Genomic DNA, 23,946 nt, shown 5'->3' on the forward strand with positions numbered 1-23,946 from the left:
CCCCAAGGTCAAATTTTCAAGTTTTAGGAACCATATCGTGTAGTACCTCAAATTGAACACCCCGATGAGTGCTTTCTAGATGTCAAGCTTGAGACATTATGACGTCATTTGGTGACGTTATGAGTCAAACATATTTTTCATGGTTACTCTGTAGAACGATTCTCATAGGAATCTCTCGTAGGCAGATATTCCTCAAGTAGTCGCTCCTGGTGGATAGCAGCTCTGTTCACCTCAGTGTGACCTTAAAGAAGTCACACGTGGTCATCTTTTGGCAAGATACGGGTCACCCTGCGGGTGACATTGGTTTTATTTTTATTTTTTTAGCAACTTCCATCATTTATTTTGCAAGATCCTGCTCGTGCATAGCCTGGTGTTGGCTTAGTGGTTCGGGTGGTGGCTTGGGATCCTTGGGTCCTGAGTTCAACTCCGTTTTTCCACTAAATTAACACCAGGGGGTTGACTTAGCCTGTCATCCTTCTGAGATCGGCGAAATGAGTACCAGTGTACTGGTCTTGGTGTATGCCCCGGTTAGAATAGGTGTACCATACCCCTGTGTGTCGTAAGAAGCAATTAGGGTTGGCGTAGGGATCCATGATTGCATGGAGCCCACAAAAAATGCTGACCTCTGCTCCACAGGGAAAAATGGCTGTAAAAAGGCTGGGTTTTTTTAAAATCCTGCTCGTGCCCAAATCAATCACATAATCCCTTCAGACACACACACACACACACACACACACACACACACACACACACACACACACACACACACACACACACACACACACACACACACACACTGTTATGGCTCTCGGAACCGTATGCATACAACATACAGGTGTCCCAAGTCAGTTATTCCATTAGTATATTTGTGTTGGGATTTGTACCTTTTTTATTAGCTTTGCTTGTTCCCAAGTTCCTTATTTGCTTTTGCAGGCTTGTTGTTAATCAAAATATACTCTTGCTGGCTGCTTATTAAAGAGAACATTGGAACAGTGTATGCAGAGATAAGATTGTGGTTAACCTTGAGTAATCCAGAGGAGTGCTGTGTGAGCAGAGCTAGGGAGTGACCTTTTACTTCCTCTTATCTTTACTTTTGTTCCACAATTCTTGTAATGAAACAAGCCAACTGCTTGCAGCTGGTCAGGTTGAACGGAAGGACAATTGTGAGATAAACACTTGTCCAAAAATAAAACTGACTATATAAGAGGGTGATATTGTTATGAATCTGGCAGCCATGAGCACACAACAGCCAGAGTCCTTATAGATCAGTTGCATCGGTAAGTATGTGTTTCTAGGTAGGGTCCCGTCCGATGTTTAATGGGTGATTAAATGTTCGTCTGCTGTGGAGTTATTTTGATAGTCAGGGTTTTCTTTTACATTTTTACACCAGTTACAACAATAACAACACCTTCGCTCCATCCTGATGCCATAATGCTCACGGTGGACGGAGTTCAAGAAGGACTTGGCGTCTCTCTCTCGACCAATCAGAGAGATGCGAGCGAGTTTGCCGTCGGTCGGCCAATGAGAGCCAATGCAGGACAATATTACTCCTCTTCTTGTTTGAGGGGCGGTCCGCCGTGACGCCCGCCACGCCCCCCCCCCGGTCCAATCAGCTGACTTGGCGCCCCTTTTGGCCAATCACGGGGGTGACGAGCGCATTTGCATGCCAAAAACCGTCCAGTGAGGGAGAGCGGGTCGGAGGAGGCGGCTCCTCCCTTCTGGAGAAGGAGTGAATAATTGTTCGGCGCGATCCGACTGGTGGGAGAGTTGGGTTTTGTCTGCCGGATTACCCCGGATCGCCTGGCCTTGCCTGCTGGCACTCGCTGCCTTGTCCGCCCTCACGCTGGTTGGCGTCCGCCCTTCATCCTCCATCCTTGGTACTTGGAGTGGCATCGTGGTTGCGGGTTCGAGACCCGCCGGTCCAGGACGTCGAAGACCACACGAGGTTGACAGGTCCAAGATAGCTCTGGTTTCGAGCTCATCTTCCCTCGAGCTGGAAACCTTCAATAAAGACCCGACGGGGTCCATTTCTTTGGGTGTGTGTCTGAGTGTGGGCCCGTCTCTAACTAGAATCGTTAAGTGCTTGCGTCATTGTACATTGGAATATATTCGGTTGTAATCTGCTCTTTGTCTCGCTTCCCAGTTTTGGCCCATTATTGTAAAATATATCCCCTCTTGTTGAATGTCCTAGCTCGTCCTTGTTCTTTCTGCCATTGGTTTGCTGCACTGCGAACGGGAATTAGGAGGTCTCATTGCTGCCGTAATCGTGCGATCGGCACGGCAGGATTCTGGTACTCTTCGCTCGGGGTACGACTCAGATTAGGCTCGGTAATGGCTTGGATCATGCAGGTCCTGCTGAGGGTGAATTTCCCCGATAGTTTGGATGACGTGGGTATTTAGGTAAATTGAAATTGGCAATTAACCCTATCCCACGTGGTCGACCTATTGGCGATCTTCGGTCTGATAAGGGACCTGTGACCTTTCGGATTTATCAGAAGGGTGCGACCTAAATTCCAGGTGTTCGGTGGAGCCGACTCTACTGCTCCATCTAGCGGTCGTGCTCGCCACCGAGACCCGGCCCCACAACAATATAACCGTCTCTGACAGAGCGGCACCCTTCCCAAGTTATGTAATTGGTGTTCCTGGTGTTTTGCTGCTCTCCGTGTACATGTATTGGTGGGCAATAAACAGTTTTCTTTCGAGTACATCGACGTCTTCATACCTTGGTGAAGGGTGATCGACGTTCCGACAATTGGCGTAGTGAGCAGTGGGCTGAGACAAGTGGAGGAGAGGTGGGGATGGACCCTTGGTGACCAAAGAGAGAAAGCCGGCGCCGGTGACCAATTTGAATAAGGTAAGCCTTTGTGCTGGGGAGTTTAAATTAGATACTCCCTTTCCCACCCCAGGTTTCGCTCATCCCTGCCTCTGCCCTTGTCCTCGCACAAAAGAACTGGTAAAGATAAGTGTGGAGAGAGAACTGTTTATTGTTTATCAAGGGGTAGGTAACTTAAGGTCCTGAATGGGGAGTTTGAGGGCCAAGGGCATATGGCTAAGCCTGCCTAGTCGGACCTGAGAACAACTCCAGAAGGGGTTCAGCAATAGCGATGGGAAACAAATCAGGAAAACGAGAGGAGGAGAACGAACCCCCTCGAGATACACCTGCTTACCAAATGTTTAAGTTACATGGGATGGTAGCAGTGGAACAAAATGATTGCTGGGCGAAATGGACGCTTAAGGATGACTTACCGTGGCCAAATAGTGGGTCGTTTGACCTGCCGGTAGTGTAGAATCTGCCGGAAGAGTTGATGAGACGCCCTAAACTGTCCATGAAGGAAACACCAGTAAACTGGCTGGCATTCGGAATATGGCAGGCGGAAACAATTAAAAGATCGAGCACAGCCAAGCAAGCAACATTGGCGGGTAAAGTGCTAAAGCTTCAGGGTCAACTCGAAGGTGCGGAGCGGAAAATTAAGGATGCGGCTGCATCAGTGCCGGCACCGAGCCAAATAATAGGACATGGCTCATCAACTGCCCCGGTGTCTGCAGCACCGGGGCAGGGGTACTCTAATACCGGGAAAGTACCATTAACACCCCAACCCCCGGCATACCAACCGCTGGGGCTATCTCAGCCAGCTACACAATATCAGCTGTTTAGCCCATCGACTGGGCGACCATATAAGTCCATATATCCCACGATCTCAGGTAAGGATTATGAAGACATATGTGTGGGGGAGAGTAAAATAGCTCGGGGAGCGGCAGCCCTGCCCCTATGTACCACATGCAAGAAATCGTTCCAGCCACGCAAGCAATAGAAGCGGCGGAAAGGGGTTCCAGCTAGAGGCCCCCAAGCCGCTGTATTGGTATATCAACTGTTTAAGGAACATGAATTGAGATCGATGCTTGACCGAGTTATGGAATGTCGAAATGAACCGCAGACAGTTCGTGATTTGATTGCCCAATGGATGGTAACACACCGATGTACACACCGGGATGTTGGCATCGTGTGCCAGTCGATTCTCTCGCCGACAGTGTGGAGAGAGGCCAGGAGGGAAGCAAACCGGCCAGCCGAGGAGGAGGCAGAGTGGGATGGGGAGGTAACACAGGCAGCTCGAGATAGGTTGTATGATGCTATCCAACGTGCGCTGAAGCCCCCAACTTTGGATTGGAATTGAGTGTTTGCTATTCAGCAAAAGCCAGGAGAAAGCGCTGGGCAATGAACAGTTTTCTTTCAAGTGCATCGACGTCTTCATACCTTGGTGAAGGGTGATCGACATTTCTGACATGTGCAGATAGATCCCTTTCTTGTGTGTAGCGGGAAAACACGGGGGTGCGTTGCACTTTTTAGGGCTTTTAGTTAGGTTAATAAATCATTTTCTCCCCTTTTATTTTATTTCCCCTTTTATTTGAACCATGGTACCTTCATCTCGCTTGCCTCGCACCCTCGCCTCGCTTACCACAGCGTGACGAGCGCCTACCCAGAGACTCGTTTTCAGAGTCAGAATCCTGATGTTTGCTGTGGCAGTTCCATCTCGGCTTCCACCTTGCCAAACCCAGACACGTGGTGTGGCCAGGCCTTGCCGACCTTTAGCGAGACCCCGCCCAAGAAGGCGGACCGCATGAAGGCCCGGTCCAATCAGGATGAACGATGACGTCGGCTTCGCTATGGCTCAACCCCCGAGCTCCATGAACTATAAAATACGAAGCAATCCTCAGAGTAGAGTTGTATGGGATAAAAAGGAGTTCGTTTGAGTGGGAGAAGGCTTGGAAGGTTGCAGTTGTTATTGACGGGGTCGTTGTGAAGGTGTTCTGCTGCTTGGCTCTGACCACGTCCCGCCTCGACGGCCCGACTGCTGGTCCACGCACACACGAACTCGCCCGGGTCTCTTGCCTGGTCCTGTCGACTGCTCAATTTCTCGTCTCGGACTCCGTTCTCTCCACTCAAGCTCCTTGACGGACACGATCTCCATATGTGCAGCTGTGGACCGAACTGCACGACCTTTGTCAGGTGCCGCACCACGGAGCATCCCTTCTCCCGAAACGCTCAGGTACCAGAAACGGTGACCTCATCTCCCTCCCTGGCTGCAAAAGGTCCCCTTTTCTTTTCATTGGGTTTATTTTGTCTGAGTGTGTGTCTGAGTGTGTGGTGCCTGTCCGTTAGATAAGCCTGTTTAAGATCTTTATTGTTGTGATTGTTGCTTTTATTAATCTCACGTCAAGTCTGCACTGTCTGCCTTCATAAGTTGCTTGCATCATTGTCACAACATACCTCTGTCATCTTTCCCCTGCGTAACACACCAATAAACCTTTTTCCTGTGCCACATGATTTTCCCTGGTTTCGTGTAAATAAATAATTGTAGAAATGTTCCCAGCTCGTCTTTGTCTTTTCCTCCATTGGTGCAACATGGTTCGGATCTAAGTTTACCCGGGTCTTTATTCCTGATAATCCGTTCCTTCTCGCCGGTACGTCCTTGGCAGTTCCGCTCGGCTGCATCCAATCCGGAAAGGTAGTTGGTAGAGTTGGTAGTTGGTACTCTACCGTAGTCGGTAGAGTGATCCGGTTTGGGCAAAGCGTACCGAGGGTGTGGTTCCCCAGTAGTTGAAACCGCGTGGTTAATTAGGTAACTTGATTCTAGACAGGAGGACCCTACGCCACGTGGTTGAGGTATTGGCGTCCATGGTCGGTTAAGCAACCTGCCGTGTCACCGAATTATCCGTGAGCGACGGCCTACAATTCCGGGGAGTCTGGATTCCGGGACTGGAATCCCCCACCTTGTGGTCGTTCTCGCCACCGGACCCTGGCCCACAACAAAAAAAAATATATATATATATATATATATATATATATATATATATATATATATATATATATATATATATCTTCTTCTTCTTCTTTCGGCTGTTCCCGTTTGGGGTCGCCACAGCGGATCATCCGTATGATCCGCATAGTGATTTGGCACATGTTTTACACCGGATGCCCTTCCTGACACAACCCTGGTCGCCTCTTACGACACAGGGATATGGTACACCTATTTTAACCAGGGTATATACCGGCCCAGTATACTGGTACTCATTTCGCCGACCTCAGAAGGATGACAGGCTGAGTCAACCCCCTGGTGTATTAATTCAGTGGCCCAACGGGGCTTGAACTCAGGACCTCTTGGATCCCAAGCCGTTGCCCAAACCACTGCACCAACACCAGGCAGGCATATATATATATATATATATATATATATATATATATATATATATATATATATATATATTTATATATATATATATATATATATATATATATATATATATATATATATATATATATATATATATATATATATATATTTCTTCTTCTTCTTCTTTCGGCTGCTCCCGTTAGGGGTTGCCACAGCGGATCATCCTTATGATCCGCATAGTGATTTGGCACCTGTTTTACGCCGGATGCCCTTCCTGACGCAACCCTGGTCGCCTCTTACGACACACAGGGATATGGTACACCTATTTTTAACCGGGGTATACACCGGCCCAGTATACTGGTACTCATTTCGCCGACCTCGGAAGGATGACAGGCTGAGTCAACTCCCTGGTGTATTAATTCAGTGGCCCAACGGGGCTTGAACTCAGGACCTCTTGGATCCCAAGCCGTTGCCCAAACCACTGCACCAACACCAGGCAGGCATATATATATATATATATATATATATATATATATATATATATATATATATATATATATATATATATATATATATATATATATATATATATATATATATATATATATATATATATATATATATATATATATACACGCACTGGATGATAAACTGATAACCCACCATGCACTGTTCCACCTTCTGAAACCCATAAATGGAGATGACGATGACGACAGCGACCCACCTGTGCAATCATCCAACCTTGATGTGGTCGAATGGGAGCATGGTCTCACAATAAATATTTCCGTAAACGTTCAAATGTAACACTGTGAATACCCTTTTGGTCTCCAAAAATTATCCTTGTCCACCATCCCCCCCCCCTTTCCCCTAACAATATTTTGTGTACTTTACTGAAACTACTATCTCACCACCACAACCGATAGTAGTGTGGTTTCTTGTCTGTTCATGATGTCATCTCATCAGGTATCTTGAAGTGTAAAACATCTCGATGTCAGCATGGCTTCTCTTCAGGTTCAAAGACTTGCTGTACGGATGATTAACAGACATCGCACCTTACTCTTGTCTATAAAATACGTCGGCCGAAGAGGAATGGCAGCAGCAGGCTGGGTTTGAGGTTACGTGTCAAGATGCAAGAAAACTGAACCAGTTTTGTATTGAGCACCACCATGACGGGGGTTTGAGGTTCCGCTAAATGCCGAGACCACACAAAGCATGGAATCTTAACTTGTACGTCATGGTTACAAGTCTGGTAACGACAGAGGATGGGTTTGGATACATGGAGTTTTCGGAGGGGATTTTGGGCTTGAGCTTGTTTGATCAGGGGGCTTGAGCCACCCTGAGCTTGATCCAAGATGACTCGTTTTCTATATGAAGTATTTCTCCCTCATAAATTACGACCGATGGAGATTTGGATAAATCGCCACTCGAGGAATACTTACATGAACTGTATAACGAAAAACAAGAATGTGACTTAAAAACTGTTAAACCTGTTCCTCTGCGCACATCTTGATGATTGCCTTTGTCGCCTTTGCGTGTGGTGCACCACCACTTCTCACAGTATGGTCACATGATTAAGGTTGTCCCCTTTTTTATGTAGGTGCTGCACTTTAACGACCAGAGTGGTGATACACTGCACAAGAGCTATCAACTACTGCATGATGCTGTGAATCCTCAACACGCGAAATACACTCTACACATGGCCAATCGCCTGTATGGACACGAGGGTTTCACTTTCCTGCAGGTACGACAGTCGAGCGCATGCAATGTCTTAATAAGTGTAAAGAGGGTTTAATGATCCGAAAATTCCTCGTGTTAACTTATTCGTTGAGGTAGTAGCAGGTGGGTTGACTCAGCCTGTCATCCTTCCGAGGTCAGCAAATTTAGTACCAGCTTACTCGTGACAAGGGCACTGCATTAGTGGCACAACCGCGCTTCCAGAAATGATGTAACCAGCATCCACAGGCTGCATTTGAAACGGCAACACCACCAATTATCCGCAAGTTACTGAGAGGACTTGTCCATGATCCTGATTTATCTCCCAAATAACTTCTTCCGACATTATCACAAGACATCATTTATTTATTACTCTTGGGACCACAACTTGCCCTTTACATAAGAGACCAGTCATGGCTACAAGAGAAATGAAAGATTAATTATCCGAACATTTGTGACTGAATCATTGATTTATAAAACAATAAGCAGAGAAGCCAGTTTCAAAAAAGCTGTTGTCGGGGAATTTGTTCCTCATGGAGTGTGGAATATTTAGGAGAGTTTGCTCGGAGGATCTGCGATGACGTGTGCTATTTGTAGACCTCCGCATGCACTGTCTGGACTCAAGATCTCTTAGATGAGGTATCTATAATTCAGCATGATGTGTGCTGTGTTTACGACGTTTATCCCGTTCAGACAGAATCACACAACTTGCATTTATATGGAATATAGATTTTAACCTCATTCTGGAAGTGACATGCATCGAATAATAATGTGCTCCGGTTTAGTCCAGGTTGTTGAATCCATGTGGTTTAAATTGAGTAATGCATTTACTCAAGATTTTTGGCAATGTTCACTCGATTAACTACAGATTGTCACGATTCACAAAGTTGTTCCTCATTATGAACCATATACTGTTCTTGGCACCTGCAGGACTTCTTGGAAACCACCCTCAAGCTTTACCGGGCAGAGCTGGAACCTCTGGACTTTGTAAAAGCGCCGGAGGATTCCCGACTGAAGATCAACAACTGGGTTGAAAAGCAGACAGCTGGTAGGAAATCAATAATGAACCCTTTGAACCCTGAGCTCCTTCGACTCTCGGCTCCCTCAATCTGGCCTTAACTTATCCTTATAAACCAAGCTATGCTGTACACCAAGAGTTATAAATATAATGTCCTTGTGAATGTCAAACTGTTACCAAACATCTGACCAAAACTAATGGGATACCCCTTGCCGTTTGAGAATTACCCGTGTGTGCATTGTGATGGCATTAATGGATATCATCAACAAAAACATGACGAAGATTCAGGAATTGTCCTCTGACTCAGTTTTAGCACTTCATGCTTCCCACAGGAAGAAGTTATTATGAGGAAGGATAATCCACCGTGAGAACGCCCATGTCTATCAAAATTATTTCAATCATTCTGGATATTTCCTATTATCAACATCATGAGACGGTAACTGCAACTTCGGCAAATTTCCGAGTTATTTCTGTCCAGAAATCAGTTTTTATGAATCTCAAAGTGGAACCAGAGCTGCCATTTTGGAACTCTGAAAAGCAAGATTCCACATCCGGAATGAAATAATTTCAACTTTAATGCAGAAGGATTGTTGAAGTCATTTCATACTTCAGATTCAGGGAAAATCGAGGGATTACTCGGAGAAAGTGGATTTGTAATAACTACCTTACCTGATCACCAAACTGTTGCACCACCGACACAACGATTGAAAGGATAACTGTCCATCTTCTGCATCCTATTTTCAACATTATGGTTTGGCACGACTTGGCTAGAGTTACTTTTTCTTCATTCAATATATCTCAGTTCTTCTGCAATGATTTTTAGTCTGTCTTTGGGGGATGCTCCCCTTCAACTCATTCCCTCTCTTCAAATAGCACCACAGCTGACTCCGCTAGCCGACTCGCAGCCCTTTTCACCCATTTTGCGCTCGGTCACCTTCCATCAACTTGAAAATCCACGAACATCACAGCATTACATAAAAAGGTGCAAAAACGGATCCCCTTAACTACAGACATATCAGTTGACTTCCAATCATCACCAAGGTCATGGAATTAATCATCACAGCTGATGTGAAATCCTTCCTTTTCTCCAAAAAACCTCATCTCGGATCACCAATTTGGTTTCAGACCAGACCTCCAAAGCTTGTTTATGGATTCGAACAAAACTTGGTGGGCAGGTTGGGCGTGTGACGAGCAAGATTTGATTAGGTTTTGGTGAAGATCCAGATCCAGATGTGGATCCGAGAATTTGTCAGATGATTTGTCAAGTCACAATTGAGAGATCAGGCCAAAAACTATTATATAGAACGATATCTCAAAAAGTTGTGGACGGATTCGAACCAAACTTGGTGGACAGGTTGGGTGTGTTACAAGAAAGAATTGATTCAATTTCAGGTGAAGATCCGGATTGTGATGTAGATCTGAGAATTTTTCAAGTGATTCTGCACCGTTGAGTGGTGGGAATGAAAACGATATAATACGATATCTCAAACGGTTATGGACTGATTCGGAGCAAACTTGGTAGATGAGTTGGTTCGATGACGAGAACAAGTTGATTATATTTTGGAAGTTCGGATCCAGATCCGGCATGTTAGTGGGATACAAAACGTGAACTGTTCAGCCTGGCGAAGTTGTGTGCTCTACCGAATGCTCTTCTAGTTACCTCTGCCAACGAAGGTGAAGGAGGTTATGTTTTCACCCCTTTCTGGCTGTTTGTCTGCCTGTCTGTTTGTGTGCAGGATATCTCAAAAAGTTGTAGACGGATCCGGATGAAATTTTGTGGACAGGTTCGGTGTGTGACAAGCAGGAACTGGTTAGATTTTGGTGAAGATCCGGATCTGGATCAGACTACTAGAATTTTTACAGTGATTCTTCACCATTGACAGATGGGGATAAAAACGATATAGTACTGTATAGCATGATATTTTAAAAATGTATTGGGCCCGATATGTTCTCGTGGATCCGGCATTACGTGGTGGAGGTATGCACTTCACCGAGTGCCTTTCTAGTTTATGAATGTAATACTTTCAGGTAATTGATCACCAGCAATGTCTGTATGTTAAGATGGAGACATCATTTGATTAGTGAAAAGAATGTGGAACTACGGTTCTAAAACCATCTTTCTTTCCCTTGCAGGGAAAATAAAAGACCTCCTCGCTAAAAATCTTATCAATTCAATGACACGGATGGTCCTTGTGAATGCCATCTATTTCAAGGGGACCTGGGAAAAGAAGTTCAAACCAGATGCAACGCATGAAGCAGATTTCTTCCTGAGCAAGGTTTGGCCTCGTTTTGTTAAAAAATTAAAATCATTTTTGATTTTCTTGATGGAATTTCTTCACTTTTTGTTCTTATCTTTGCCAAGTTCAATTTCAATGCCATCTTTGAAACCTGTTTACTTTTGCAATTTGTATTTTCCAATTTTTTTTCACTGACACAAAGTTATGCCTGGTGTTGGCTTAATGGTTAGGGTGGTGGGCTGGGATCCTAGGATCCTGAGTTCAAATCCCACTCCGATGTTGAATTAATAGCAGGTGGAGTTCATTTTGCGTGTCATCCTTCTGATGTCAGCAAAATGAGTGCCAGCTTTCTGGAATCCTGTGTCGGAGTGGCGAGCTGTCCAGGATTGTGCCCAATAGCAAAGGAGACTGCTGAGGCAGCACCAACGCACTGCAAAGAGTATTGTCCCGATGGATGGATGGATGGATGGACACAAAGTTGTGATGTCATAACTTTTGAGTGTAAATGTTTGAACCTTTTCTGAATGACACAAACATCGTTCTTCTTACCCTTGCAAACAGATTGAATCGAAAAAGGTGCAAATGATGAGGCAAGAGGACAAATTCATGTATAGATCCATTGAATTTGGAAATGACCCTCCCTCGATGCAGCAGCAGCAGCAGCAGCAGCCACAGGTGCTTTTTGGGCCAGGTGTACTTCCTGAAAACTTTGTGCACATTTTGGAGCTTCCATATGTTGATAACGAACTAAGTATGCTGCTTCTGATGCCTTCATCCATCACTGATGACTCGACTGGTCTCAAGAAGGTAAAAATGGTGTGGGTGCACAGGGGTGTGAACGGCATCATGTCAATGTATGCCCATGTGAGAAAAGTACAACAGTTTGAATGTAATTTAAATGTTTGCTTGTGGTTCCAAACAGCTTGAAAAGGAACTGAACTTGGAGAAATTGAGAGAGTGGACACACTCATCAAAAATGTTTCAGAAGAAAGTGGAAGTGTTCCTGCCAAAGTTTCGTTTGGAAGAATCTTACGGGTTAAAGAATCCTTTGAGCGACTTGGGCATGCCGGATGCCTTCTCATTAAGCAATGCTGACTTCTCGGGAATCACCGGAAACCGAGATCTCTTTGTCTCCGCCGTCGTGCACAAAGCCTTTGTCGAGGTCAACGAGGAAGGCACAGAGGCAGCAGCTGCAACAGCTGCAGTGTTGATGTTGACCTGTGCATTTACTGAACCATCACCAATTGTTCGGTTTGATCATCCATTCCTTTTCTTCATTCGGCATAACAATTCGGGTTCCATTCTATTTTGGGGCCGTTGTGATTCACCATGAGACAGACCTTGATCACTTTTTGTTTCTTCGCACTTTCACAATTGATGCTAGATTTACAGCAGGGGTAACTGTTATAGGGTTTTCCATGGTAGAATAATTGCAATGTATGAACTGCATTCCACATAATCACACATAATATTGCTGGGAAAATGGAATAATGTGATGGTGGCTTTTACTGTCTTATTTTGTCATTTGCAAACAAATAAATTTGCATATTCTTCACAAAGTTTGCCAATTGGATAGATTTTGTTTTAACGTCTTCACTGTGTCTGTTTCTCAGCTCTCACCACTAATGCAAATTTCATGCTTATTCGGTTCCTTATCATACAAAAGGTTCTTTAGAAACTGTGCTTGGATGAACTGGAATGAACAGGAGGGTGAAAAGGGGGGAGGAAACGATGTACCCACAAGAAGATGGAGAGAGGTAAGAGTGCAACTTGTTGGAGGACTTGCTGAACATTGCATATCAACCATCTTGTGCAAAAGTCTCCGAAAGGGTTGTTTTGGTTTTTTTTCAAGTGTTTTGGTTCTCAGAGATGGAGATCTCCATTGAGTGATTACTGATTCTATCTAGATTCGAGGAGGATGGTTCACTCTTTCCTTGAATATCCATGCATTATTGGTGACACAGCTTCTCCCTCTGCAAATAAGAAACTATCGTGTGCCAATCCAGGAAATGGTGCTCTCGTGTTCCAGCTCCGTTGTTATTCTTTTTGTCCTTCGTGGGTATGTTCCTCCAAAATTATGATGAGGTTTCCTCCTAAAGATGATGGATATGGATCTTGCTTCTACTGTGTAGCTTGTAGCTCTCTGTAGCCCCCACCTTTGACTTTGTAGTGGGCAAAACTACATTTAAAAAATGTATGTGCATCTGATAGCTGGCACCTGCTTCAATGACTTTCTGTTCTAAACTGATCAAAGTTCATCACAACTCCTCTCCAGAAGTAATTATCTGATCTCCATTGGTGGAGCTTGCTGACACGGAGGTGGTCACTCTTTCGGGCAGCCACTTTTCGGCAGGCAAACACCTCTGATCAGCGCATTATGGGATATTCATCGAAGAGGTTTTCTCACTGCACTGGGAGCCAATGGCCAATGCTCCAGGTGTAACCTGCAGAGTACTTCAGTCCAGATCCAATATTCATCTGGACTGGTCAGAAGTGCGAGAGCAAGAGCTGCCCAATGTGGTCTCACGGCGTGTGGAGGTGCACCAGTGCAGTGTCCTTTGGCCGTTGGGCCTGGGTATTTGCCCTAAAATGTTGGTCAGCACTCGGCTCCGACTTGCGGAGCATACCAAAGACCTTCCCTAGTAGGTTGTGCTCGGGTCTGCGGCCTGGAACCTCATGACATGGTGCCCTGAATGTGCTGTCTGGATCACCAAAGTGCTCCAGGAGGTTCACCCCGGGCTGGCCTCTTGGGCCAGATGCCGTGGTTTACTCTGTATGCTCACCAAGTGAGTGGCTTTGGGCTTGTGCCCCATGAGGGTCTGGCGTCAAGAAGGTGTGGACGTGTCACTGGCCACCATACCAGGCGGGACAGGGCTTCGCCTGCTTACGGCTCCCGATGGGATGCCAATTTGGCTTGCTTGTCCCAACCCTGGCTGGCAGCGGCCAGCAGGTGGGTGGAGGGCCATGGCGGAGTCAGACTCTGCCGATGGTTTCCCCCCATTCCTATTTGATCAGACGTCCGACCCGCACTCCCTTCGGTGGTTCAGTTCCTCGCTTCCTGGAGACGCCAGACGATCATAGAGATTGAATGATGACCTACCGGGTGACGGACTACTTCCTAATGATGGATGCAGATCTGGTCAAGCACTGGAAAATTTCACCAGGAACGGTCACGGCGTGTCGTGAAGCAGCTTCAGCATCTTCGTACCCGTTGGAAATCGGCCAGGGAAATTGATCTCCAGCCACCAGTTCTTCAAGTCCTGGAATACCTACGCACCCTGGAGACCCATGCAGTGGTTTGGGCCATGCCCGAACTGGGTGCCAGTGTGTTGAAGGAGAGGGGAAGAGTTCCCCACCTAATCCCTTTGTGGGAATGGGACGTGAGGTAGGCTCAAAGATATTCTGGGGAGGATGTTTTATGTGGATAATCTGGCTGTCATGGCGGGGAGTAAGGAGGAGATGCAGAACATCCTGTGGAGTGGAAGGAGGCATTCAGAAAGCATGGACTGAAGATGAGTATGCAGAAGACTGAGATTACGTGGTTCGGGCAGCAGAGAAAAGACATGAATATGTGCCGGGTTATAGGGAAATAGATAAGGCAGGGTAATAGGTCTGAGTATCTGGGGGAATAGTGACCAGGGATGGGAGTTTGGAGGCATAGGTGAGGAGGAGGATTCAGGTGCGTGTGAAGACGTGGATGAGGTTAGAGGGATTGATGGCAGACAGAAAGTGATCAAGCAAATCGAAAGGGAAAGTTCTGGTGTCTTGAGTAATGCCAGACTACTTTTACGGTCTGGAAACCGTTGCACTGACAGAGAGACAACAACAGAGGATGCAGGTCTGAGAACAACTGGGTCAGGAGAGTGGAGGGAATGAAGAGGGTGGATAGAAAGAATCTGGAAGTCCTGAGGGAGGAGATTCATGGGCAAGAATGCTTGATGGGGAGATTGACAAAAAGCCGGCTGAAGAGAGCTTGTCACCAGGTGTACATGAGGGAAGAGAGAATGGCAAAGAGAGTGGATAGGTTGAGGGAGCAAGGTAGGAAAAAAAAAAACAAGGAACACCACAGTTGAGATGGGAAGATTGTGTGAGAAGGGATATTAATAAGGTGGAAGTAATTGGACAGTGAAGAGAGATGGAAGTGGAGGAGTAAGTATCATGGTCAAGGCAGGGAAGAAGTTTGGTACCATTGAACCTCACCCTTGACCGAGAGAAGAAGAGCAGAAGAAGAAGATATCCGGAGTTCTCTTTATCCCGTATTGAAAAGAAACCATTTTCGCTCTTCTTGGCAAGAGTTATGGTCTTCTTAAAGCACAACATTCTTTTTTAGAAACTTCTCAGGGGTATCACATGTGCCTTCTACAAACTAGAGGAGGAACGGATAGGTGTTGATGGACCACATGTGGTTGGAACATTGCAGTCTTCACCTGAATGACATATTGGTTGCCATGCAACTGGTGTCTGCACATTTAGTCACGTCCCAGAAGGTGTTGAGCATTTTCTCTCGCATTGAGAAAGATGTATTGATATCTGGATGGAATTAATAAATGTGGTGTAAGCCTGCAATGTGCCTTCAAATTTGAAGACACTATTGCCATGTGAATTACGCTCCAGGGTGGAATGGAGATTCCTGGGGTATGTTCAGTTACCAAGCAGCTCGTTATCGTTTGCCAAGCTACCTGTTCCTTATCAACGGTTTTGAATGGAGTGCTTGCTTGAGTGCTTAAGCCACTTGGCAAGCATTATGCAAGAAACTTGGTAACTGAACACACTCAAGAGGTTTTAGTTTGATGTTTTGATCTGGGCCTTTGAGCTTTATCCATTATCTCTTTCATGAGCTCTTGTTTTTTTTTATTTTTGTGTGCTACTCAAAGTTGGTCTGAAGGGAGGGAGAACAAACAACGACGAAAGGGTTCACAGGACATGATACCCCACACAGTGTTCAAGTATATACTTCATCAAAACTAATAAATGTGTGTGTTGTTTATTGGTATCTACATATGTGGGTTTCAGAATGTGGAATGGAGTCTTCCCAGGGTGGGCTCAAAGCATCCACCTTCATTATTCGTAAGGAAAATGTCACGATTCATGGATCAAGCTGTGAAGTTTTCTGTTCTCAAAGTTTTGTGCCGAGGGCTCTCTTCAGGATCGTCGCTGAGCCCCGGACAGCTTCCAACTGAAGTTCGTTTGTAATAATATTCCCAGGGATGGTTTTTAGCACACCTCTAAAGTAGTTCTGGTGAGCTTATGGGGTGGCATGTCATCAGTCTGTCTGTCCGTCCACAAATACTTGCAACTTCTTCTTAGAATCTACACATAAGATTTCAATAAGGTTTGACCACAACTTTCATCAATCGTCATTGCATTAAAAATGGGGTCTGAAGGGGTCTATAGAGGGAATTTATGGCAGTGGGGAAGGGCGGTGGTTGCTTAATGGTTAGGCTGGTGGGCTTATTGAACCATTCGAGTATCCTGCGTTGGAGTGGCGACCTGTCCAGCATTTTGCCAAATAGCCCCGAAGACTGCTTTGGCAGCACCAACGCTCTGCACAGAGTATGGTCCAAATGGATGGATTGTGAGGGAGGGGGGTTGCCCCTTTCTTCTCCAAAACCACACACCCAGTTTTGATGAAACTTGACCTTCATCACCCATGATATTCTTAAGGAAAATGCCAGGGGTGTACAAAAAGCCCCTTTTTATGGTATGTGCTATGTGGCAAACTATGGAAAAGAAGGGACATTCCATGGCTTGTGGGAAATGCCAGACGATATAAAATAAAGCACATTCAAAAAAATTTCGTTTGCATGCTGTACTACCCTTGTGTCTTTAGGAGGAACCAAGTAATGCTCAAGAAAGTTCAGATAAATGGGTGTCCGACATATCTATCTATATATTACTAAAACTCTCATCTTGTATGGATGTATATGTATATATATATAAATATATATATATATATATAAATATATATATATGTATATATGTACATGTATGTATATGTATTGATACGAATTTGGAATTCAATCGCACTCAACATACAGGTCCCTTTAGCTCAGTTATGTCGATAAGTGCATGTTCCATAGATAGCTCACCTTCCATTGTTTAATGGGCAGAAATTGATTAGATGCGCTGTGATTTAATTTAATAGTTAGGGAGCGATCACAACACAAAGGAAGACGCCCCTCCCCCTCTTCTGCGAAGAGGAAGAAGAGCCATCCGGTCCTGAATCACGGGACGTAAACAACTCCCTCCCATCCGTGGTTGAGCGGGGGATGGAGCACGAGGGCATGAGTCACGCTGGGAGCGGGGGAGGGGGCGATAGGAATAAAAAAGGGACACTCTGCTTGGCTCGAGTTGGTTGGGGCTTGGCTTGTAGTAGGCCTTCGGGTTCTGCTTGGCTCGGTTCGCTTTTTGGGCTCTGGCTTTGTTCGGAAGAGAGGTGGTTCGCTTTTTGTGCTTGGTTCATCAGAAGAGAGTTGAGCTGGTTGCTCGGCTCGGAGTTGCTTCGTTGGCTGGTTGTTCATCGGAGGAGCTAGTCAGGTTGTCGTGGTTCTTCTTCGGCCTGGTGGCTGAGGAGTGTCGGCCTGGTTCAAGGGTGCTCGAGCTGGTTCGAGCCTGTTGCTCTACTTCGTCGTCCGGTTCGGCTGGCTCTTCTTAGTTTGTGAAGCTCTTTAGTCTTTGTTCTCTGCTTGGTTCCCGGCTTGGTGCGACTCCTTGGCCTCGTCTTGGAGGTGGTTCTTCGAGGAAGCGACGCATCGACGGGAAGGATCGGCGCCTTGTGTCACCAGCATGTGTTCAGAAGCACGAGAGGATTCGCTGGAGCTCGGGAAGGATCACGGCGATTGGATCCAGCTCGCTCTCGCTGGAGCTCGGGTCCGAGCAGCTTGAAGACCACATGAGGTGGAGAGGTTCGAGATAGGTTCTGGGTTTCAGCTCATCTGTCCCTCCGAGCTGGAGTCCGTATTAAAGGCATCATCCACCATTTCTTGGGTGTGTGTGCGTACGAGTGTTTGTCGGCCTGTCTAATAAGTAGGAAACTGTTAAGTGCCTGTATTGTATTTGCTTTACATTTCATAATAGAAATCGGCTGTAAATTTTTGCTCGTGTCCTGTCCCCTATCCCCATTCATTCATTGCTATATATTACTAAAACTCCTGTGTTCATGCCTGTGTTCAAATAAATGTCCCCATTGTTAAATGTCACCTGCTCGTTGCGTCCCTTCCTCACATTGACTGCCATTGAGCATTCGGAATGTTAGCTGGCTGTTTACAAGCTGATAAAACGTACATCTGGTCCGACGGGACTTGGCGATATATAACCGCTTGGCAATCGCATACGGAACGAGCTGCTTAAGCGGCTCGTTTTCGTGCAGGTCCAGTTGAGGTATAAACTCCCGGCATTTCTGTCCGCGCGAATAGTTAGGTTTATGGACAATTCGGCGATTGACCCTGTCGCGCATGGACAGAAGAGTTGGCTGGTTTATGGTGTGTTAAAAATACGCGTAACTAGGTTTCGGCATTGATCCGGAAGCTACGACTGGATTGCTCGTTCGGTGGGCGCGCGCGGCCGCAATTGGGATAAGGCGGTCGTCCGCACGCCGGAACGGGCAGAAATCTACAACACTGTTGTCAGGACGTGGGATTCAAATTCATCCTCCTCCAGACTAAATTAATGGAACCGGATCAAGGGTGTGCGAGGCGACCCTCCGGTTCCATTAAATTCCGAGCTTTCAATTTTTTTACAACGGATATGCAAAATGGCAGCTCAAGGCGAGCAGGGGCAAGAGGGATTAGAAATAGGTTTAGAATTAAACGAATCTATAGCCCAGGACGAAAGCACCGCCATGCAGGTTGAATTTTCCCCGCAAACGAACCCAGAGCCCGAAGGGGGCGCAGGGGTGGCGGCGGCTTTTGACACCCCACCCCCCCGTCAAATTCCCTCCCCAGTTCCCGGCAGATCCGCGCCCAACCAAAGCGAATCGGCTTCGTCAGGGTCGCTTGACATAAACCATTTGGTGGAGATGATCAGACGAGCAATGAGTGGGGAGATACAAGCGATGGGAAACAAAATGGATACAAATGCGCAAAAGATGGATACAAATGCGCAAGAAATGAACGGCGAAATGGATGAGATGATAAGCGACATGGATACAAATATGCAAACACTGCGGGTGAGATACAGAGCATGGGGCTGAATCTCCAGGCAGGGCAAAAGGCAATCGTGGCAATTGCGCGTGACGAAACGTGGATGACGTTTTATCGGCTTATAAACAGCCAGCTAACATTCCGAACGCTCCATGGCAGTCAATGTGAGGAAGGGACGCAATGAGCAGGTGACATTTAACAATGGGGAACATTTATTTCCATACACAGGCATGCAATGAATGGGGGGATGGGGAAAAAGACACGAGCAAAAACCTACAGCCGAGTTCGATTATGAAATGTAAAGCAAATACAACACAGGCACTTAACAGTTTCCTACTTATTGGACAGGCCAAGAAACACTCGTACGCACACACACACCCAAGAAATGGTGGCTGATGCCTTTAATAAGGACTTCAACTCAGAGGACAGATGAGCTGAAACCCAGAACCTATCTCGAACCTCTCCACCTCGTGTGGTCTTCAAGCTGCTCGGACCCGGGCTCAAGCGAGAGCGAGCTGGATCCAATCGCCGTGAGCCGCGATCCTTCCCGAGCTCCAGCGAATCCTCTCGCGCTTCCGAACACGTGCTGGTGAGATGAGGCACCGATCCTTCCCGTCGATGCGTCGCTTCCTCGAAGAACCACCTCCAAGATGAGGCGAAGGAGTCGCACCAAGCTGGGAACCAAGCGGAGAACAAAGAGCTCCGAGCCGAGCAACCAGCTCAACTCTCTTCCGATGAACAAAGCCTCTCACAACACCAACCAAAAACAAGAAGCAACCACCAGCAGCTCGAGCTGAGCAACCAGCTCAACTCTCTCCCGATGAACAAAGCAGCCAACTCTCTTCGACGAACCAAGCCAGAGCCCAAAAAGCGAACCGAGCCAAGCAGAACCCGAAGCTTACTGAAAAGCCAAGCCGAAGCAAAAGGCCTTCAAAAAGCTTCCACCTCGCCAAGCAGAACCCGAAGGCCTGCTGAAAAGCCAAGCCAAAGCAAAAAGCCTTCAAAAAGCCTCTTCCCTAACCCAAGCCAAGCAGAAGCCAAAGCTTACTGAACCAAGCAGAACCCGAAGGCCTGCTGAAAAGCCTTCAAATAGCCTTTTCCCTAACCCGAGCCAAGCAGAAGCCGAAGATTTCTGAACAAAAAGTCTCAACCCTCACCAAGCAGAACCCGAAGGCCTGCTAAAAGCCTTCAAAAAGCCTTTTCCCTCACCCGAGCCAAGCAGAAGCCGAAGCTTACTGAACAAAAAGTCTCAACCCTCGCCAAGCAGAATCCGAAGGCCTGCTAAAAGCCAAGCCGAAGCAAAAAGCCTTCAACCCTAACCCGAGCCAAGCAGAGGATCTCTCCCTTATCCTCCTCCACCCCACCCTGCTCCCGGCGTAACTCATCCCCCGTGCCCGCACAACCGCGGGTGGGAGGGAGTTGCTTACGTCATGAATCATGGGACGGGAGGACTCTTCTTCCTCTTCCCAGAAGAGGGGGAGGGTCGGCTTCCTTTGTGTTGTGATCGCTCCCTCACTATTAAATTAAATCACAGCACATTTAATCGATTTCTGCCCATTAAACAATGGAAGGTGAGTTATCTATAGAACATGCACTTATTGACATAACTGAGCTAAAGGAACCTGTATGTTGAGTGCGATCGAATTCCAAATTCGTAACTATGTATGTATGTATGTTCCTGAAATACAGCCAAAACGGTACATGATAGTGCAAAAACTTTTGGGCCACCTTACTCACCATTCGCCTGCGGTATGCAGTATCAAGTTTCATTCAAATCGGGCAACGAAAAAAATTATTTTAAAAATCAATTCCCGATTCAGTCAAGTACTCTTTGAGATAATTATTTGATCAATGCAAACAACCTCAGGGGTATAATTCGCTGGAGCTATCTTCTTTTCTTTTTTTCTTGGAATTTTTTCATCAACCGCTGTCACAACGGGAACCCAATGGGTTCACGGGTCATCTTGTATATTACTAAAACTCTCATCTTGTATGTATGTATGTATGTATGTTGCCAAAATACAGCCAAAACGGTACATGACAGTGCAAAAATTTTAGGGCCACCTTACTTACCATTTGCCTGCGGTGTGCAGTATCAAGTTTCGTTCAAATCGGGCAACGAAATTTTTTTTTTAAAAATCAATTCCCAATTCAGTAAAGTACTCTTCGGGAGTATTTGATCAATGCAAACAATGTCAGCGGTATCGTTCGCTGGAGCTATCTTTTTTTTCTTGAAATGATTGATTTCATCAACCGCTGTCACAACGGGTTCACGGGTCGTCTAGTATCAGTTAAAATCCATCAGTACGTAAAGTTATTTTCTCCTTGAAAACGAAAATACGTAAGATAATGTGCATGTGTGTGATTAATTTGTTTTAAAATTTGGCGCCCCTTTAAATGAACTATTCACGAGCATTACTTGGTTCCTCCAAAGAACACAAGGGGAGTAAGTACAGCATCCATCCCTACCTTATATGGAAATTACGTTAAACTTGCGTGTGGGATCTCATTTCAATGAACCATTTGAAGCACTGAACTTTCTCCTGTAGAGTCGCCCTTTTCTTAAACAATAAACCACCAGACCTGAAGATAAAGAAAACTATATCAGTTTCCATATCATATAGAACAAAGGGTATCGTTGTATCATTTGTGGTACAAAATATATTAACAGGCAAAGTTGCCCAGGTCTTTTTGGAACACACTGTATATCGTTTTTGGTCCTATCTCTCAATTATGAAGTATCGCTTTAAAAAATAAAAAAAACAACTCTTGTATCCACATCTGAATCTTCACCAATATCAAATGAATTCATCCTTGTCACACCTCAACCTGTCCAGCAAGTTTCATCCGGATCCATCAATAACTTTTTGAGATATCATTCTCTATATCATTTTTGGCCCCCTCTCCCAACGGAGAAGAATCACTGAAAAAATTCTGGTATCCAGATCCAAATGTTTTTCTATTTTTTTCTTGCATGGTCAAGGCTCATTGAAGAGCTAGGCCACAGAACAGAACAGGACACAACATAAAGCGAACAGCAGGAGGAAAGGGGAAACACCCACCAATAGCAGGGCAGAGGGAGAAAGTAGATGGAGATAGACAAACAAGGGATGCAGGTAAGATGAGGGGTAGGGGTGAACGCAAGGGGTAGACCAAATAGATACAAAAGCAAAAATTTGGGGAGGGGTTAACAGGTGTCGAAAAGATGATGGTGTTGGCAGATACCTGGGAAGGGGAGTGGGATGACAAAGCACAGAGAGGGCAGAGTATGCAAGATCAGAAATGAGTTGGAAGAAGAGACAGAGAGATCACCGACCTGTTGGAGATGGTGAAGTGATAGACCCACAGAGTCAGCTTCATTAAGAGATATTCCAATGATATTGAAATCCTTGGTTACTACGGCATCAAGGTGAGCAAGATATGACGTAGGGGAGCCAGCTCAGAGGGGAGAGCAGCACCACATCAACCTGTGGACGAAAGCCTTGTCGATGGAAAAGAGCTTAGATGTTTCAAGCAAGGATTTTGTATGAAGGAGGATGCCCAGTCAACAGCTGGCTTTAGAGGCGAATTTTGAAATGTGGTTTGAGACACAGAAGTTTGAATGAATGAACTTCTTCAAGAGCATTGTTAAGAAAGTAAATAGGACCGTTTCCCAGACAGTCTTTTTGGAGAGATATAGTGAGAGTGTTATATTTGTCAGGATTGAAAGACATGTTCCAAGTGTTTGAACAACTTGTAAATTTGTCAAGGGCTGAAGAGAGGGAAGAGGCTGCAGCCTGACTGTCTGAAGGATGAGGGATGACATGGCAGAGGGGGGGGGGGAGTCATCAGCAAAGAGATAAAGAGTACTTTCCAGAGAGTCAATGAGATAATTAATGAAGACTAGGAATAAGATGGGGCCGAAAGCACTGCCTTGAGGTACTCCAACCTCAACAGGGAGAGGAGAAAAAAGGGTTCCATTGAAAGCCACACGTTGGCTATGACGGTGGAAGAAGTCAGTAATCCAAGAGTGGAGATGGCTTTGGATTCCATAGCAGACAGTTTGGAGAGCAAGGCAGGATGACAGACTGTATCGAAAGCTTGAGACATGTCCAGAAAGACGGCTCTGATCTCGTGCCTGATATTGAGTGTCTCCATCCATTGTTGGTATATCAAGCATCAAGATTCTAGTATATCAAGCAGCATGCCCAAGGGAGAGTGAGCAAGTTTAAATCTGAATTGATTATATGAGATGAGGCTCTTGGAGAAAAGGAATGATTTTACATCAACTGCAATGATGGATTCCATGACCTTGATGATTATTGGAAGTAAGCTAATTGGTCTGCAGTTAGGGGGATCAGTTTTTGCTTCTTCTTATGTAATACTGTGATGGCTGATTTCCAAGCAGATGGAAGATGACCTATGGTAATTGACTGGGGTGAAAAGGGCAGAGAGAGGTACTGCAAGAGCAGCAGAGCAGGTTTTAAAGATATGTGAGCTGATGCCATCTGGTCCAGTTACAGTCAGAGTTGAGGATTGCCAAAAACTCTCCCACCTTCTCAAGAGCAAATGACAGACTCCAGGAGCAGTTAGGTATGATGGGGGAAAGGTGAATACAGTGAGTGACGGGTTGGGATGAAAGATTTTGGAGCAAACACAGATTTGAGACATTCTGCCTTCTCACGAGT

The 23,946-nt window shown here is 45.8% G+C and overlaps 1 protein-coding gene across 2 annotated transcripts in view; it reads left to right on the forward strand.

The window, feature by feature from the left end:
* LOC147021423 (leukocyte elastase inhibitor-like) overlaps positions 1 to 23,946 on the forward strand; it is a 92,773-nt gene that overhangs the window by 892 nt on the left and 67,935 nt on the right. Inside the window, exons 2-6 of one of the 2 annotated variants that reach the window (XM_085891346.1) lie at positions 7,768 to 7,905; positions 8,808 to 8,931; positions 11,035 to 11,177; positions 11,700 to 11,945; positions 12,061 to 12,697. The exons of the other annotated variant lie outside the window; for it this stretch is intronic. Coding sequence (XP_085747472.1) covers positions 7,768 to 7,905; positions 8,808 to 8,931; positions 11,035 to 11,177; positions 11,700 to 11,945; positions 12,061 to 12,471 — 1,062 coding nt within the window. The 3' untranslated portion in view covers positions 12,472 to 12,697. Of the gene's footprint in view, positions 1 to 7,767; positions 7,906 to 8,807; positions 8,932 to 11,034; positions 11,178 to 11,699; positions 11,946 to 12,060; positions 12,698 to 23,946 lie in introns of those variants that run through there. 2 annotated transcript variants of the gene reach the window in all.

Source organism: Eptatretus burgeri, chromosome 8, assembly GCF_056783735.1.
Source record: "Eptatretus burgeri isolate ZD-2024b chromosome 8, Ebu_testis_v1, whole genome shotgun sequence".
NCBI lineage: Eukaryota > Metazoa > Chordata > Myxini > Myxiniformes > Myxinidae > Eptatretus > Eptatretus burgeri.